The sequence below is a fragment of the Danio rerio genome, chromosome 11 (assembly GCF_052040795.2).
Source record: "Danio rerio strain M-AB ecotype USA chromosome 11, GRCz13ab, whole genome shotgun sequence".
Classification (NCBI taxonomy): Eukaryota; Metazoa; Chordata; class Actinopteri; order Cypriniformes; family Danionidae; genus Danio; species Danio rerio.
The window spans coordinates 2,210,213-2,226,702 of record NC_141031.1 but is presented as its reverse complement, the minus strand read 5'-3'; the positions used below and the strand labels follow the sequence as shown (position 1 = coordinate 2,226,702).

At 34.1% G+C, this 16,490-nt stretch overlaps 2 protein-coding genes across 5 annotated transcripts in view; both read right to left on the bottom strand.

Annotated features, from left to right (window-relative positions):
* The window catches only part of rbms2a (RNA binding motif, single stranded interacting protein 2a), a 608,287-nt gene that overhangs the window by 288,939 nt on the left and 302,858 nt on the right, over positions 1 to 16,490 (bottom strand). The gene's annotated exons all lie outside the window — the stretch shown is intronic.
* On the bottom strand, positions 8,985 to 14,895 carry hoxc6b (homeobox C6b). 3 transcript variants are annotated; one of them, NM_001328159.2, is given in 4 exon segments: positions 8,985 to 9,887; positions 10,286 to 10,623; positions 13,065 to 13,079; positions 14,727 to 14,895. In NM_001328159.2, coding segments are annotated over 3 exon segments (645 nt in total). In that variant the 5' UTR covers positions 13,070 to 13,079; positions 14,727 to 14,895; the 3' UTR covers positions 8,985 to 9,585.

The following is a 16,490-nucleotide window of genomic DNA, read 5'->3' as shown; positions in this document are numbered from 1 at the left end:
GACCCAGCCTAGGTTTGAACCAGCGACCTTCTTGCTGTGAGGCGACAGCGCTATACCCACTGCACCATCGCTCTACATGTTTATATTTATTTATAAATGATGTTAAAAAAGATGAACACATGCTGTATAGCAGCGATTTCCAACAGGGACTCCCAGCCCACAAGGGGGCCTCAGCTAGCTCTGTAGGGGGTTGCATCCTATTTAAAAAAAATAACAGTGGACAATTAGTGGACAATTTGTTTTTAAAACATGCTTTTATGTTGTTAGGGCCAAATTCTGACTGACCATCCGAATGTGTCAGCAGAAATGGAGACTCATGACAGCAGGCAACGTTTCTCCAATCTTCTATTGTCCAGTTTTGGTGAGTCTGTGTGAATTGTAGCCTCAGTTTCCTGTTCTTAGCTGACAGGAGCGGCATCCGGTGTGGTCTTCTGCTGCTGTAGCCCATCCGCCTCAAGGTTGGACGTGTTGTGTGTTCAGAGATGCTCTTCTGCAGAGCTCGGTTGTAGCGAGTGCTTATTTGAGTTACTGTTGCCTTTCAATCAGCTGGAACCAGTCTGGCCATTCTCCTCTGACCTCTGGCATCCACAAGGCATTTGCGTCCACAGAACTGCCGCTCACTGGATACTTTCTCTATTTCAGACCATTCTCTGTAAACCCTAGAGATGGTTGTGCGTGAAAATCCCAGTAGATCAGCAGTTTCTGAAATACTAAATAAAACAACCATGCCACGTTCAAAGTCACTTACATATCCTTTCTTCCCCATTCTGATGCTCAGTTTGAACTGCAGCAGATCATCTTGACCGTGTCCACATGCCTAAATGCATTGAGCTGCTGCCATGTGATTGGCTGATTAGAAATTTGTGATAATGAGCTGTTGGAGAGGTGTACCTAATAAAGTGGCCAATGAGCTGTTGGAGAGGTGTACCTAATAAAGTGGCCAATGAGCTGTTGGAAAGGTGTACCTAATAAAGGGGCCAATGAGTGTGTGTGTGTGTGTGTGCGTGCGTGCGTGCGTGTGTGTATGTATATATTTGTATGTGGATGTTTATTTTTATTCAGAATCAGAATGAACTTTATTCACCAAATGTGCGCAATAGTTTTTTGTGTGTTTTTTCTGGAGCACGGGGTACATAAATACCTAAATATCAACACAAGAACACAGAAGGACATTTAAATAAATGTAAAATACGTAAACAATAAACATTATGATATTAAATATATAGATCTAGATGGTTTATGAGCAATGTGCAGCTTTTTTTTGAGTGGTCACATAATTTTTCACCCTCAACTCTTATTGATATTCTGGCCTGGAGATGAACTGAATTGCTTTACTAAAAGAGACAGAAAAACTGCTAAATTCATGCTGATCTTCAGTGCTGTATTGTTATTCGGTGATCCCGCAGAATGAAGGCAATGTGGACATGCAGGGTGACCTCCAGCTGAACCCGGGGAGCCCGAATGTGGAGACACTGAACATGAGCATTAGCCTCTGTTTAATGGCGGACGCTTGAAGAGCCATCAATACAAAGACAAATGAGTGCTCGGGTTATTACAGCAGAATTAGAGCCGAGGGACGGAGAACCAGCGTGACAAATGAAGAGGTGTGGAGATACAATGGAGACCGTGAGCATGAGGAAGAAACCACTGCAGGGAATATGATGACAGAACAGAGATGGTGTTACTGTTTTATCATATCCAGGAAGGACATGGAGGCAGAACCGCAGAGACTGGAAAAAAAAAAAGATTTGGCTTTTGAGCTTAAACTCTCTGTATATAGATGATTTAGTCACACTTTACAATAAGGTTCATTAGTTAATGTTATAATAGTAATGCATTTACTAACATGAACAAACAATGAACAATACATTTTCTACAGTATATATTCATGTTAATCAACGTTAGTTAATGAAAATACAGTAGTTCATTGTTAGTTCGTTAACTCATGGTGCATTAACTAATGTTAACAAGCATGGACTTAAATGTAACTAATGCATTAGTAAATGTTCAATTATGATTAATAAATGCTGCACATGTGTTGTTCATGATTAGTTCATGTTAGTTGTTCCTTTTAGTGTTTCCGATGATTTAGAGTATTACCACTTAATCTCTGTACGTGTGTTTTGGCAGTTTGTTTGTGTTTTTGTGTTACAAAGAAATGAATTGTCATGTTTGTTGTCACAGAAATAAAACTGAGGTGGTACTTTTTCAATCTGTGTACTTTTTAGGCACTCATAGACATTGGTTTTGTCGTATTTGTAATTTTTCACGCACAGAATTTAAGGTACTAAAGCTTTCGAGGCAGCACTTTTTCAATTTTACTACTTTATAGGCACTAATAGACAATATGTGGCCTGATTGCACACGTCTATGGGTTACAGAGGCCAGCTGAAGTGCTGTGCAGGTAAACCTCGCTGCTTTGACCTCTAAACATGCTCTAGCGACAATCGTTGGAGGTCATGGTCTTTAGCCTCCTTGGTAGAGCAACCGACTTCCATGCGGAAGGTCGCCGGTTCGATACCAGCTTGGAGCGGGTTGGGTTGTGTAGAACTGGCGGGGTTACATTGGTGACATGACTGAGATGGGAGTACGGCTAGTGAAGTGCTTTGCAGGTAAACCTTGCTCCTCTGACCTCTAAAGGTGCTCTAGCAACAGATGCTAAGGCCAGAGTCTTTAGCCTCCTTCGTAGAGCAACTGACTCCCATGTGGAAAGTCACCGGTTCGACACCACCTCGGAGCAAGTTTCTTCTTGCAATCAGTCACAATTACAAATACTTACACAGTTGATGCAAATGTTACAAAAATGTGCTGTAATTCAGATAGATATATTTAAAGGAGTAAATTAAGGAGACTTTTATTTTTTAAAAGTAATTTTTGTACAACACTAATCACATTTGCTGCTTTTCTTCTGCCCTGTGACTGTGTTTATATTAGTGGTTTAATATTTAGTTAATATGTCTTTTAAATATTGCTTGCCTGTGTTTTCATTACAGCCTATGAATCAGTAAAGGGCTCTGCTTGTTCTGTAAGTAATCAAAGTTCTTGTTCAAAAATGATCAAATGAATATTTTGTGAATCAGTATCCCAAATTAACGTTTATAATAAAGTTTTTTTTGCATTCATTTTCCATTGATCCTCATGTGTCTCATTATATCAGGAAACAAAGAAGTCATTCACTTGAAGATGAAAGGTAGTTGACAACAGGTAAGAGAGACTCCAAACAATAGCAGAAAACAATTTTGCAATAAATCCTGAATCAACATTGACTTGGTTTTTCAAGATCTAAAAGACTTTAAAGCGACCCAAAGATGCTTCTGTCATGTTCAACAGGTAAGATGCTTCATTTTTAACATGAGTTTGTAGGATAGCACTTATAACGTAATATTATTGAGTGTTGTCATACTGTTGTGTTGAATTGTACAGACTGATGAATTACTAAACAAACAGGTCACCAGATTAACAACATATAATCAGATGTCTGAAATAATTTTTGCAAGATCAGTTTTTCCAGTTTTCTATTTTGTTTACACTAATATTTACAAAAGCATGGCATTTGTTCTCACACGTGACATTGTTTTTGTTTTAGATTTGAATGTGTATCTACATGCCCAGGATCACAATTATGCTTGTGCAGGTAAAACACACTCATGTTTCTGTATCCCAAAATCTGCTTTTTTAAATTTTTTTATTTATTTTCTATTTTTTGACTTTGTATAATGAAATCAGTGTTTTCCAAAAACAAATTCCTTTTTTGGGAGTAAACCTATAGAACAAAATCAATGCCAAAAGTATTGAAATAAAAAGCTTATCGAATAGCACAAGCTGAAAAAATAATACACTGAATTAACATCTGCTTGCATTTAAATGTCTTGGATTGCCAGGGTTTGTAATTTTAGGTCCTGAAATTTAACACATCTGTTTATTCAAGCTGTGAATATTTCAGCTAAAAATATTTCAAACACATTTTCATACTTAAAAATTAAATAATTCTTATTCAATTTCCAGATTTCATGTATAATATTTAAAAGACAATTTTCAATTCACTTTATTTCAGTAAAAAAAATTGCTTCCAGAAATTCAGTGGATCAAATTCGGCTGTTAAAATTTGACATTGACAATATTAAATGCTACTTTTGTGCTGTTATTAGCTTTTTTCCTCACTTATTTACTGATTTAAAAATCTTAAATTGGTCCTTCTGCCAGTGAAAAAGCAGCTGGAGATTGTCAATCTGCAATCTATTCTTTTCCTGCATTTCCCGGATGTAATGTAAATTTTTAAGAGCCGAATTTGATCCACTGAATTTTTAGAAGTGAATTAATTTTTTAGCTGAAATAAAATTGACTGAAAATTACCTTTTGAACATTATGCTTCTTATTTTTCACCGGTGCTAAATATTTTGTGAGTAAAATCTGGAAATTGAATAAGAATTGTTGAATTTTTAAGTATGAAAACATGTTTGAAATATTTTCAGCTGAAATATTCACAGGTTAAGTGTTAAATTTTAGGACAAACCCTGGCAATCCAAGTCATTAAAATGCAAGAACTTGTTCATTCGGTGTATTATTTTTGTCAGTTTGTGTTATTCATCAAGCTTTTTATCTCAATACTTTTGGCATTGATTTTGTTCCATATAAACCGTGAATTGGTTACTTAAAGTGATTGTTTACCCAAAAATGCAAATTCTGCTATCATCTACTCATCCTTCACTTGCTTTTTTGTTTAACAAAAAAGAAGATATACTGAGGAATGTTTTTAAAAAATAGCCATTGACTTCCATAGTATTATTTTAACCATAACTTTGCATGTCACCTTTTTCCAATATCCTTCATAAGACCTTGTTTTGTGTTCAACAAGTAAGAAATTCATAAAAGTTTAGAACCACTTGAGTGGAAGTAAATGGAGAAGATATTTTCCCTTTTGGGTTTAAACAAATAATGAAATGTAGTAATGGCTACCTGAAATACATGAGTTTCTTGGCTATATTTATATTTTCAGATCATATTGCTGTAGGGTGATACGCTAAATCTATATTATGAATACAGTGCTCAGCATAATTGTGTTCGCCACATTTTGAAAATGAATGTTTGTATTCGTTTCTCAGTAAATATTGGCAGTGTATTTTGGTGCATTTAAACAAAACTGATTTATTAAACAGATATCTTTATTAAAGTAATATTTTAGTCATCAAACATATTTAGAAATTGAAAGATACTACAATTAATCCAAGCAAAAAAAATTAAACCTACATTTTTTCATTTTGTTTTTTGCTTCTCTTGATTTTTCATCTTTTTTTTTTTTTAAATGTGTATTTAATATTTTTCTAAAGCATATAAATTTGGATGTACTAGTTTTTGGGCCATTATTGTAAGTTATTTAGTTAGATAAGCTCCAGATTTGGCTTCAGCACACTCACACAAATTTGTCTGCTTGTTCAAACTACTTATTTAAAATTAGCTGAATTAACACAATTCATGAGGTTTTTTTTGGAATAACTTAAATGTTTTACATTCAGTCCCCTTACATTGGTAAAACAATTAAGTTAACTGAAGAGATTTGTGTTGGAATAACATTAAGGAATTGTGTGGAACTCTTTTTGTGTGCTGGCTAATCTAATGTATATGCACAAATATAATATTGCATGATTACATACAATATTACAATGCTGAGCACTGTACATATAAATTGTAGCCTATTTAAATTGTTGATTATATTTTGCTTTTTTATCCCACAGTTGTTTAATTCAGGTAATCAGAAGTTGCAGGTGTTGCACATGTAATTACCACTGAGTGACCAATATTATGTTTATATTTAGCTATAACCAGACAAACCTGCAGATGCACATGTTTGTGATTTAGAAATATGCATGTTCGATCTGACGTCTGGCTGTCCAGAAGCAGAGTTCACATTCAGATCTCCTTAAAAACTCTGATTATTTAACATCAATGGTAGCCTTGAACAAAAACAAGAAGAAAAGCATGTTGAGTTGCTTGAGATAGCTTAAAAAGCATTTCTCAAGCAGGCATTCAATTACTTTATTAATTGGAATCACATGGGTTGGAAAGGGACAGATATATATTTCATTACAACTTCATTACATTAAACAAGATTATTAACTGTAATGTGCGGGGGGAGCCATTTGCCAGAGCTAATCAAGCAGTTCGTCTAACATTTGGAGCCACGCTGGACATTTGCTTGCTGTTAATTTTGATACCAGCTCGTGCATTGTTTGTGGGCTATAGGCTACATGTTCTCTTGACTACATGTCCTACTTTACTGTGTGTTAAAATATGTTCATGCACACAAAAATTCACGTCAATTAGCCTATTAAACACATCACAACGCCACGTATGACATAAAGTATGTTACTTGTTTCATGCACCGTGGTTGATAATAGATTTTTCATACTTTTCCCTCAAAAGTCTTTTTGGAAACAAATTTTAACATTTTGCACGGTAGTTTGTTTGTTCAAGACACCCCCAGCAATGTCTGTTTAGCTAAACAGGAAGCAACTGTCGTAATTGCAGATGTAAAAGGAAAGCCATAAAGTTTTATGACGTGTAAGGGCAATAAAGTTTTACAAGTCTGTGGTGTAAATGATTGAAACAGAACTAATGCCAGTCAATCAGCTCGCATCACTGCAGTCTTACTTCCTGAAAATGGCAAAACAAATAGTAAATAACGCAAAAGTAGCAATATATGACACCTAAATAGGGCTGAAGCGGTTTTCATTTTATTTGTTATGCTACGTTTTCCGAAAAATTAAAGCTAAACAAATTCGCATCTATCTTTTATTTTTCACCGAAGCATGTATTTATAACCACAATTTAATATTTATTTAAAGACTTTATTATTTATTTATTTATTTTTTTTTAAAATTTTGTAATTTTTTTACAATTAATTAAAAAGAAACGGCAAATAAGACACTGGAGAAAACGTGAACATTTTAGGTAGAAATATTGAAATATAAGAACTGGCGGGCTTTTTGACTTTCCAATTACAACTACTAATTTTAACAGAGTTGTGTAATAAAATCATAAAATGTTTTGTTTGTTTCGTTGCATTGATTTCTTATCTGAGCTAGCATTACGAAATAAACAAGTATGTTGGAATTTATTTGGTATAAGTGCTTATAATAAGACAAAACCCGCTCCGTGCACTGCATTATAACAACACTGCTTTTAAATTAAGACTGTGCGAGAATTTAACTGAGACCTAAAGTTTGTCCTTAACCCCCAGCTTTAAATACCTCATGCCTTCATATATTTATTGTGAAATTATGATCTAGACAGGGGGAAATGCAAATGCGATTCAAATTAAGTTTCTTGCCGGGTTTGATGTACCAACTCGTCATTTTTTTTTGTCAATCGTTCTGTGTTGGGATCACAATTCAAAACACAGTTACAGTGGTGTTTAGCATATAAAACAATGCATATTTACTATTATGTATATTCACATTTAATATTATGTGCTAATATAGATACATTCTTGTTAAGAGCCTATCAGTATGTTTTAATATCATTAATTTGAAAAGTGATTTGAAACTAGCACTTTAAACAGATAAATATAGTCAACATTTGAAGAGGATCAAAACATTTTATAGTAGTGCTAAAACTATGGAATTACAACCATTCTTGTCTTAGGATTAACTTTTTGCATCCACTTTAGATGTTGACTGTAATAACTAAAATCAAATGTTAATACTTATGTACAACGTGCTGTTAGTTTAAAGTGTCACGAAAAGTTTGATTCAATCATCCCGTCATAAATTTTGTCTTGCCGGCATTAGCATGCAGTTTTACGAGCATCTGATGACTGTTATAAAATTTACTACTGCTAGTTTTACCATTTCCGAATAAGCCGTATATAACTCTCAAATAACAATGAATAAGTTACGAGAAAACGTATCACGAACACTGAAAACTAAAACAAGAAATTCTTACCGTCCCTCAAGTGTGGTTGTCCAGTATAGCTTTATTGTCGCTTATTCAATTTAATTAGATTTAACTTTGAACAATCCTCCAAACTGAACATGAAACAGAGCTCGAGGTTTATTCTCAAATGCATATGTGTGTGGTACGATGTTTCTGTGGATCAATCATCTTTCGGGAATGCTACATTTTCATGTATATTTTTCGGAATTAGATGACAATTTAAAGTATCAACTGCAGGCTTCACATTTGTCGACGGTCTGTCCTTTATTCGTTTCTTCCAGTTGCATGGAGGTCAATGATGATTCGTTCACAGGAGACAATCAAGCAAAAGCAAAAATCCAATGCATCAAGACATATGTCCAACTATTGTTAGAAAGCTTATATTTTATCATTTTTGTTTACCAAATTATGCTTCAAATGAATACAAGTATCGTACAATCGGTTAAATGAGCAGCTTATGCCGAAATATTTTAAGACTGTAGTTGGGAGTTTAGAGCACAAGGGAAAGAAATAGACAGTCAATTTATTTCCTTCACCAGAAATGGAGTAAATGCATAATAAACATGCGATGTTTATCACTACAATTGTAGTTAATAAACCCCTTAGCTCATCTCAGTTTTTGGGAACAAAGCAACAGAAAAAGACCATAAAACAGAGTTATCTATATTAATGTTATTTGTATTTAGGCCTATAATTAAAATGTGTTCTTAATTCCGATTAATAAATAACGGATCATACCCGGTCCATGCTTCCCAAGTTTAGAAATATCGAGCCTACGTGTGCAAGGTTGCATATTGTTCAAACCAACTTATTAAAGATTGATCTAATGTTAGTATTCTGTATAGGCTGCTCTAAATCACTCTGTAGGTCGTAAACTGAGGTTTATTAGCCTATTCTGCACGTCGTCGTCCCCCAAATTGGCTGCATGAAAATCTCCTTTTGAAAGATCATGAAAAGGAAAAACTTCTCAGTATATATTTCTGGTGTGGTTCTCGTTTGTTAGTTAATTCAAGGTGCACACTTGCAATTTAATAATAAACAGGAAATCAGGCATTGCTATATTGATTACAACTTTATTGCGTAAATGTTCGAACATTTTATTATCTTGCTTCTTTGCTAAAATTCAACATTTGGAAAAAAAGGGTAATGAAGGATACTTTTTACACCGTATGTGGTTCTCCCAGAACGCATCACAAAGTAAAGAAAAAACACAAAACAGTACGTCAAGCTAAACAAATGCTCATCAAAAGTATTTGAATCTTATATTTACAAACATGTACAATGCACTTCCTAGGACCAGAAGAAATGATTGTAGTTTAATATTTGGAATTTTCATATTTGGTCTACATCAACAGTCCCTTATTTGCACTTCAGAGTACATCAGAACAAATAAGATGTTTAATGCCAAGATTAAATCACACAAGATTGGTAAAACATTTTCAGTCAGAGCACTGATTTATGAATTAAATTGCTCGGGATAAACAGCTTTTCAGAATCACAGTGAAATAAGTGGTAAAGCAACACACGCTTTGCATCTAAAGGAATTGTAACAGTTTTTGGTTTTAATTGTGCAAATTGTGTAAATTCCATAGGTAGCTTAGTTATGTAAGAACATTTTCAAACGGAATGTCTTTTAATTAGTTAGTAAGTCAATCAGTCATGCTCATCTTTTTCGGCGGTTTCCCCTGTTTCTTCTTTGTCCGTGTCTTGGCCAGCTCCTACCGAGCCATTGTCATTGAGGATGGACGTGAGATTGCTCTCCTTCTTCCATTTCATCCGGCGGTTCTGAAACCAAATTTTAATCTGGCGTTCCGACAGACACAATGTGTTGGCAATCTCAATTCGTCTGCGTCTTGTCAAATAGCGATTGTAATGAAATTCTTTCTCAAGTTCTAAAGTTTGGTATCGCGAATAGATTTGGCGACCTCGCCGTCTGTCAGACCCATAGCCAACTCCTGTGAGGAAAGAGATCATTTGGTTAAAGTCAGTAAAAATGCTCCGAATGTTGTACACTCAGACAGTTCGGCTTATATATACATTTTTTCAAGTCAAGCGACACAATTCCTTTTTAAATTGTTAATTAAATTCCTCATTAAATTAATCAGACTTTAAACTAGGAGTTCTATCCTTAATATAGCCAAAACTGTGACCCTATTGTACAATGTTTTTTTTTTTTTACACAAAACGTTTTGTATTGAGCAGTGCTGTTAACCTATGTTTCAGCCAAATAAATGCTGCAAGGCATCAAGACGTTTCATTAATGCTTTATGGGGTTATAAAGCGTGGCTTTCCCAGTCGTAAAACAGTCCGTCGCGCACTAAATATAGCCTGTCCCTTTTGTTTCTATACTCACCACTATGCGAGTTCATCCGCTGCATCCATGGATATATTTGAACACTTCCTTTCGGTTCCATAGTCTTGCCTTGGTCTGAAGCGTAATCCTGCGTCAATGAACCCTGTGTTTGCCCAAAGCCTTGCCTGCAACTTGGAAGCACATCTTTGTCCTGGTAGAACATATTTGACCCGTATTCGTACGGTCGGCTTGACCCAAACATAACGTTTTCTTGGTGTGAATAGAACGGATTGGAGTATATCCGGTTTTGGGCAACGGCGGCGCCATATGGCGAAAAATGTCGCACCGGGTCATAGTTTGTCGAGCTGATGGCAACGCTGGGTAGAACTTCTTGACCGCTGTTTAAATGACACGACAGCGATGGGTTCGTAAAATAGGAATTCATCCCTTCTTCTTTAAAAAACAACACTTTTTTTCCTAGGCCTCTCTTCCCTAATCTTTCTACACACTCTTTTTTCTCTTTAATTCGCAGTCTGTATCCTTGTTAATCTTCGTGTGTAAAAACTTTAACATTTATATCACGACATTAACAAAGAATATGTACGCAGCCTAATAGTTCCAAATCTTCGCTATACCATGGACCAGATGACAATGTCAGCTGACCACTTATCCTCCAATAAAAATCAGGAAGCCACAATTAAGCAGCGAAATAAGATCGGGTTTTCTTTGCCCTGTTAAAGCAGCGTAGGAAAAGGAACATAAAGCATGCACACCCCCTTATATTGAGATATTTGATTATTGATTCTTCTCTCTCTCTCTCTCCCTCTCTCTCTCACTCGCTCTCTCTTTCTCACATACACGCACGCGCGCAGACACAGATACACAGTAAACAGCAATCGAAATGTGTTGTTTTAATAAAAAAAACATTGCTAACATAGTTTGAGGGTGTCGTGGTTGTATAAATCATCCGTTTTTTGGCTCGTCAAAGTAATGTCATGTAATACAGAATTATGCCCACAGGCCTCAGCCCCCTATAGAATAAACTAGATTAAGGTTTAGTAATACAATTACGTAATTAGTGAATAGCTCTAGCTTCACTGGCCTGGTCAAAAAATCGATTAATTTATTTTGCTTAGACGCCTAACGACGCAAAGAGTGCAAGCTGTAATTGTTTTTCATTTTATTGAATTTGCATGCATTTTTCATTAGGGTTATTAAAATGATGATATAACATTTAAAACATTGAATGTTACTGGGCAGAAAAAAATCGAATACAATCACAGCCTACTCTTGCTTGAAACAAATTATTTACCCGCGAAAGTCATAATAGCGATATGCACAATAACCAAGAAATGAGCAACAAAATCTTAAATTTGGATGTGTAATTGTTTATTCAATGCTGTTCATTTCACTCGACTCGGTGACCTTTTAATCAAAAATAAATACATTTAATTTATCGTTAAAGGTTAAAATAATTTTGCCGACTTTTTTATGTCTGCAATGATGAAACAAAATTGACCATTTCAAATCATTAAATTAACCCACTACTTCAGGTGAAGACAGATGCCCCTTAAAAATGTTCGACTTCGACTAAATCGACCAAATAAATGTTGTTTCACCCGTAGTTCAGAAGGATGTTTAAAAGAGGGGGTGGTTTATGGTTTTACTGCAGAAGAATTCCTTAACGCCTATGCAAGTCGTAAAAGCAGACAAACGACATCGCTTCTGGTTTATTGGCTTAAACAGTTATGCATATGTTGTGATCTAACATTGAAATGACACAGATTTGCTTGCTTTTAAAGAGCATCTGATTGCACCATGCATCTGAGTCCTTGCCAGTGGGTTACTCCAATATGTTCTCGTTTGAAATTGTTTTTCTGTTTTCTTTTTAAATATAGTATCGATAAAAAATGCATAAGATGAAAACAAATTATTTGTTATTTGATAAAAATGTCTCTACTATTTAAGATGCAACACGACGGATAGAGGCTTACATTTTAGAAATGTTCTCAAATATGTTTACATTAATCAATGAGAAATATTTTACAAACATACAGAAATTGACGGAATATCCACTTTACAATCAGTATATATTTATGAGGTATTTATTGTGTTCATGCTTTAAGCTACTGCAAAAACATTGTTGCTATTGAGAAGGAGCAAATATGTAAAGGATCCGTTAAATCAACGGTGTTATCGTAGACTTAAAGTTACATAAACTGTTTACACATCAGAATAAGTATCGTGTAAAATCATGTGCGCCAAAACATTAACAATTTAAATATACTATAAAGGTGTTTTAAAAGGCAAACAAGAAATCTATATTTTAAGTTGTAAAGAAGCCTTGTTGTTTGTGTGTGTGTGTGTGTGTGTGTGTGTGTGTGTGTGTGTGTGTTTATGTTTTGTTTGTAGTAAGTTGTAGACAGGTCTACATAGCACTTGGTGTTTTATTTAGCTATTTTTGAGAACAGTTTTTTAATTTGTTTAGATTTTCTTTTAGTTGTAATCAAAGCCGACTAATGCATATTTTGAATGACTTGTTGAAATTGATATATATTTAGAAAAATGTCACGTGCTCTCTCAAAATAAAATGTAACTAAACAAAAAACACACGCTGTCATGAGTGTGCAGGAATGTGTTTTTATTGCAGTTGTCTTTGGCGGCTTAAGGCATTTTACAATCAGATAACAACCCATTCAATAGAGTGCCACATCCGAATCAGTTGTTTGCAATAGTTCAATGAGACGGCAAATGCCAGCTAAAAGTCGTAAACACACATTGCTTGTAAAATACTAAACAGCAGTAAATCCATGAATAGTTTGGTTAAATAAATACTTACAACATAGTTCCAAATCTGACGAGAAAAAAAATTATATTAGCATAACACAACATAAATTTGGCAACAGAAAAAACAGCAATGATAATAATAATGATAAAAAAAAATAATAATAATAATAAAATAAATAAATAAAAAATAATAATGATGTAAAGAAGTAAAATGGTTTTATTTTCACAGTGGTTTTGTATTTCCACTACCATTTAAAATATTTTAAAACGACTTTGAGAAAACTGGATTAAATTGCTAAATCACACAATAGTAGAATTAATTTCATAATCAATAGTCTTTATATGATCTTCTAAAGTCTATCTTTGTTTTATCCAAACAGCTGAAATATTTTGTATCAAGCCTTGTTAACCGTTTGAACTTAGGGCCCCTCAGTATAATGCTGTTTTTGTTATTTGTGCATATGTTTATGGATTTTTAGAGATTCACAATTGCTATGCAGATAACTGTTATTGGTATATTAGAGATTTAAACATTATTGTTTTTTAAATGTCTAATTTCACATAGTTTTATACATTTATGTATTAATTTATTGACTAATTGGAAACACCGTATTTCCCAATAACACGCATTCAGTTTCTCTTCTGTCTTCTATGAGTTCTAAGGCAGTTTAGAATTTGGTCCACATTTGGACTTTTACCTTCTTAAAATAACTTCAGAAAAGTATTATTTGCAAACTCTAAAGAATGATATCGTATTAACAGCCAATGACTATCAAAGTACAACATTGTTCAGTAAATGAAATGGTGTTAATTGTGTTTTGAAGTCATTCTTGCATGCGATTTCTGACCAAAAATTCAGAGTAGCATGGTAATCATAAGGGACCGTGTCGCAATTTGTCACTTTCTTCAAAATTGAACAGTTGAATTTTAGCCAATTACAGCTGTAAAACACATTACTTACATTATTCACTCTAATCAGATGATTTTATTGATCACTATCTAAATCTAATCATACTTTCAAAATATATTGAAATGTTTGAATATGCAAATATTAAACTAACTGTAATTTCTAAGGCCCACAGTTACTAATCATTTTTAAATCAATGCAAGATTTTTTAAGTATGGCAACAATTTGTTCTTTATGTCTAATTTTGTTTGCAAGATATGATGCTTAGAATTACTGCTATTAATAAGCCATTCATTTTGGATTTTGCGTCAAACTCCATATTAGGTGTTATTATGCTGCATATTAATAGTTATTAAGGTGTAGAATTAGATCGTACAGAATATGTTGGCTACTTTATAAATAATAAACAGCCAACATCTTAACAATAGGCAGGTAACAATTCAATTTATTACTTAAACTGAGGTATTACCGAAGCTTCTTTCATTGGATATTTTTCGCACCCTTTTACAAATGTGTACTAAAAAAATAATGTGAATGGCCTCTAAAATTGACGAAGAAAAACACTAAAGACATAGCAGGTAATGAACGCTAGATGGCAGTGCTGCTAGCCCCATTTATGCCTACAAAGATAACTTTAGGCATTACTTAACATTCTAATGTGTTCGTGTGAACTAAAAACAATTTGCATAGACATTTTTATTTAAAATATAATCTGCGCATGTGTAAAACTGTGTGTTTCTGAATGTGCTCAAAATTCCACTTATAAGTTAGCTTAAGCAGAAAGAAAGCGCGGAAGCCCAGACTTACCATATCTTAACACATTTCTCTTGTGACGCGTTTTGAGAGATCTTCAGCTCCTGAGGAAAGGGTGGGAGGTAATTGCAAGAGCTTCAGAATTAGCTGCGGTAATCCAAAGCGAACATCCATTTCTTTTTCCTTCACAGCAAAGACAACGTTCTCGTCTTAGTGTACATACATTCTTACTAATGTAGGTTAGTCTTCTACCATTTCTTTCCTAATCTGTGAAAACTAAACGCGATGAGAGAGGTAATGAAGATTGAAAAACAGTTGTCAATAAAATATTACAGTAGCTATTGCAATCGAAAGACTAAAAACTGAATGTTCCGTGTTCAGCCTGATGGGGAACGCATATGATTGAGCCAGAGACAACAGTATAAAGTTCATTATCATGGAGAGGACACCATGTGACTTAGCACAGCCAATCCAATCCTTGGTTTAGTCATAAACTTTTATTACATAGCTGTAAATTTTCCACCAAACAACTAAGAATGTGCTTTTTTTCTATCCTGGACGGCCACTATTCTTCGAGGGGGCTTTCTTTTGCATATGAATGCATTCAATCTAATTTTATATTTTTCAAACTTTAATTTTGAGGTTTTTTTTAATATGTGCATTTATATAAAGACATTTATAATCTGCTTCATGCATATTACCTGTAATAGTTTTCTTAAATTGGATAAGATTCAAATAGTAATTAAAATTGGCCTGGTGCATTACTTTAAGAAAATGAAACTCAATAATATATTCACTTGCTTTGTTTAAAAATGGTCGTGGGTTATTAATAGTGCATTTGATGTGTCTGAAGCTCTATCTGAATATAATTTTTATACGGATAGAATGTTATTCTCACTAAAATCAGGCTTTTCCAATTTGGCCTAAATGGTCTTGTTTTGACGTCACATTACTTTACGCAAGATTTATTATGTCATAGACTAAACTTTAAAAATGAAAGAAAGAAAGAAAAAAAGAAAGTAAGAAAGAAAGAAAGTAAGAAAGAAAGACAGAAAACGCCTGTATGTTTATTCTGAAATATTGAATGTGGCCTTACACAGTTGTTAAGAGTTTCATGACTTCAGTTTCCAGGATAGCGATGCCAGTTACTTGGACTCACAGACACGCAAGCTCGCGCGCCTACATTACTAGCCTGTTTATATTTCATTGCCATGCTCGCTGGTAAACCAACACATTTCCTCTCTACAAACGTTCTTACATTGCGCGAATTGTCTGAAATAGCCTACTAGTAAAATCTTAAAATGTTAAATAATAGGAAATCTAGACATTCTAAATGTGTAGTATACTGCTGAGGAAATACTACATATAACATGTTAAAATTTTTCCGGTTCAAATGTTCTTCATAAATATTGCAGGATAATGTTGAAGACAAAAATGGACTCGCTTTATTTTAAAAACTACATTTTTGAATAAAATGAAAGCAGAAACGTAGCGCTCCCACATGTTATAACCAAATGCATTAAATGTTATACAGTATATATGATATAATTATTATTGTAAACAAATTCACTTTTCTTGTTTAGTTGTTCTAACCAATTTAAAGTCGGTTATGCCCTTGCAAAGTTGTAATATTAATAGAATTTCTTTGCACGATTTTGCTTTAATAATATGAGGAACACTTGATATTGTTGTGATGGTTGATAGTATGCCAATTTTGAGCCCAAAGCACTGATAGCCTACTTTTGCTGCAAGTTTTTTCGAAAGCATATAGACTATAACAATTCTGATAACCAAAATCATCCACGCATCTAAAAACAA

Bases quoted from the DNA above. Each gene is read 5' to 3' on its own strand.
- hoxc6b (XM_087272779.1), bottom strand. From the start codon at position 10,670: ATGAATTCCTATTTTACGAACCCATCGCTGTCGTGTCATTTAAACAGC. The intron at 9,888-10,285 runs GTGAGTATAGAA...CTTTCCTCACAG, and splicing joins GCGGATGAACTCGCATAGTG to GAGTTGGCTATGGGTCTGAC.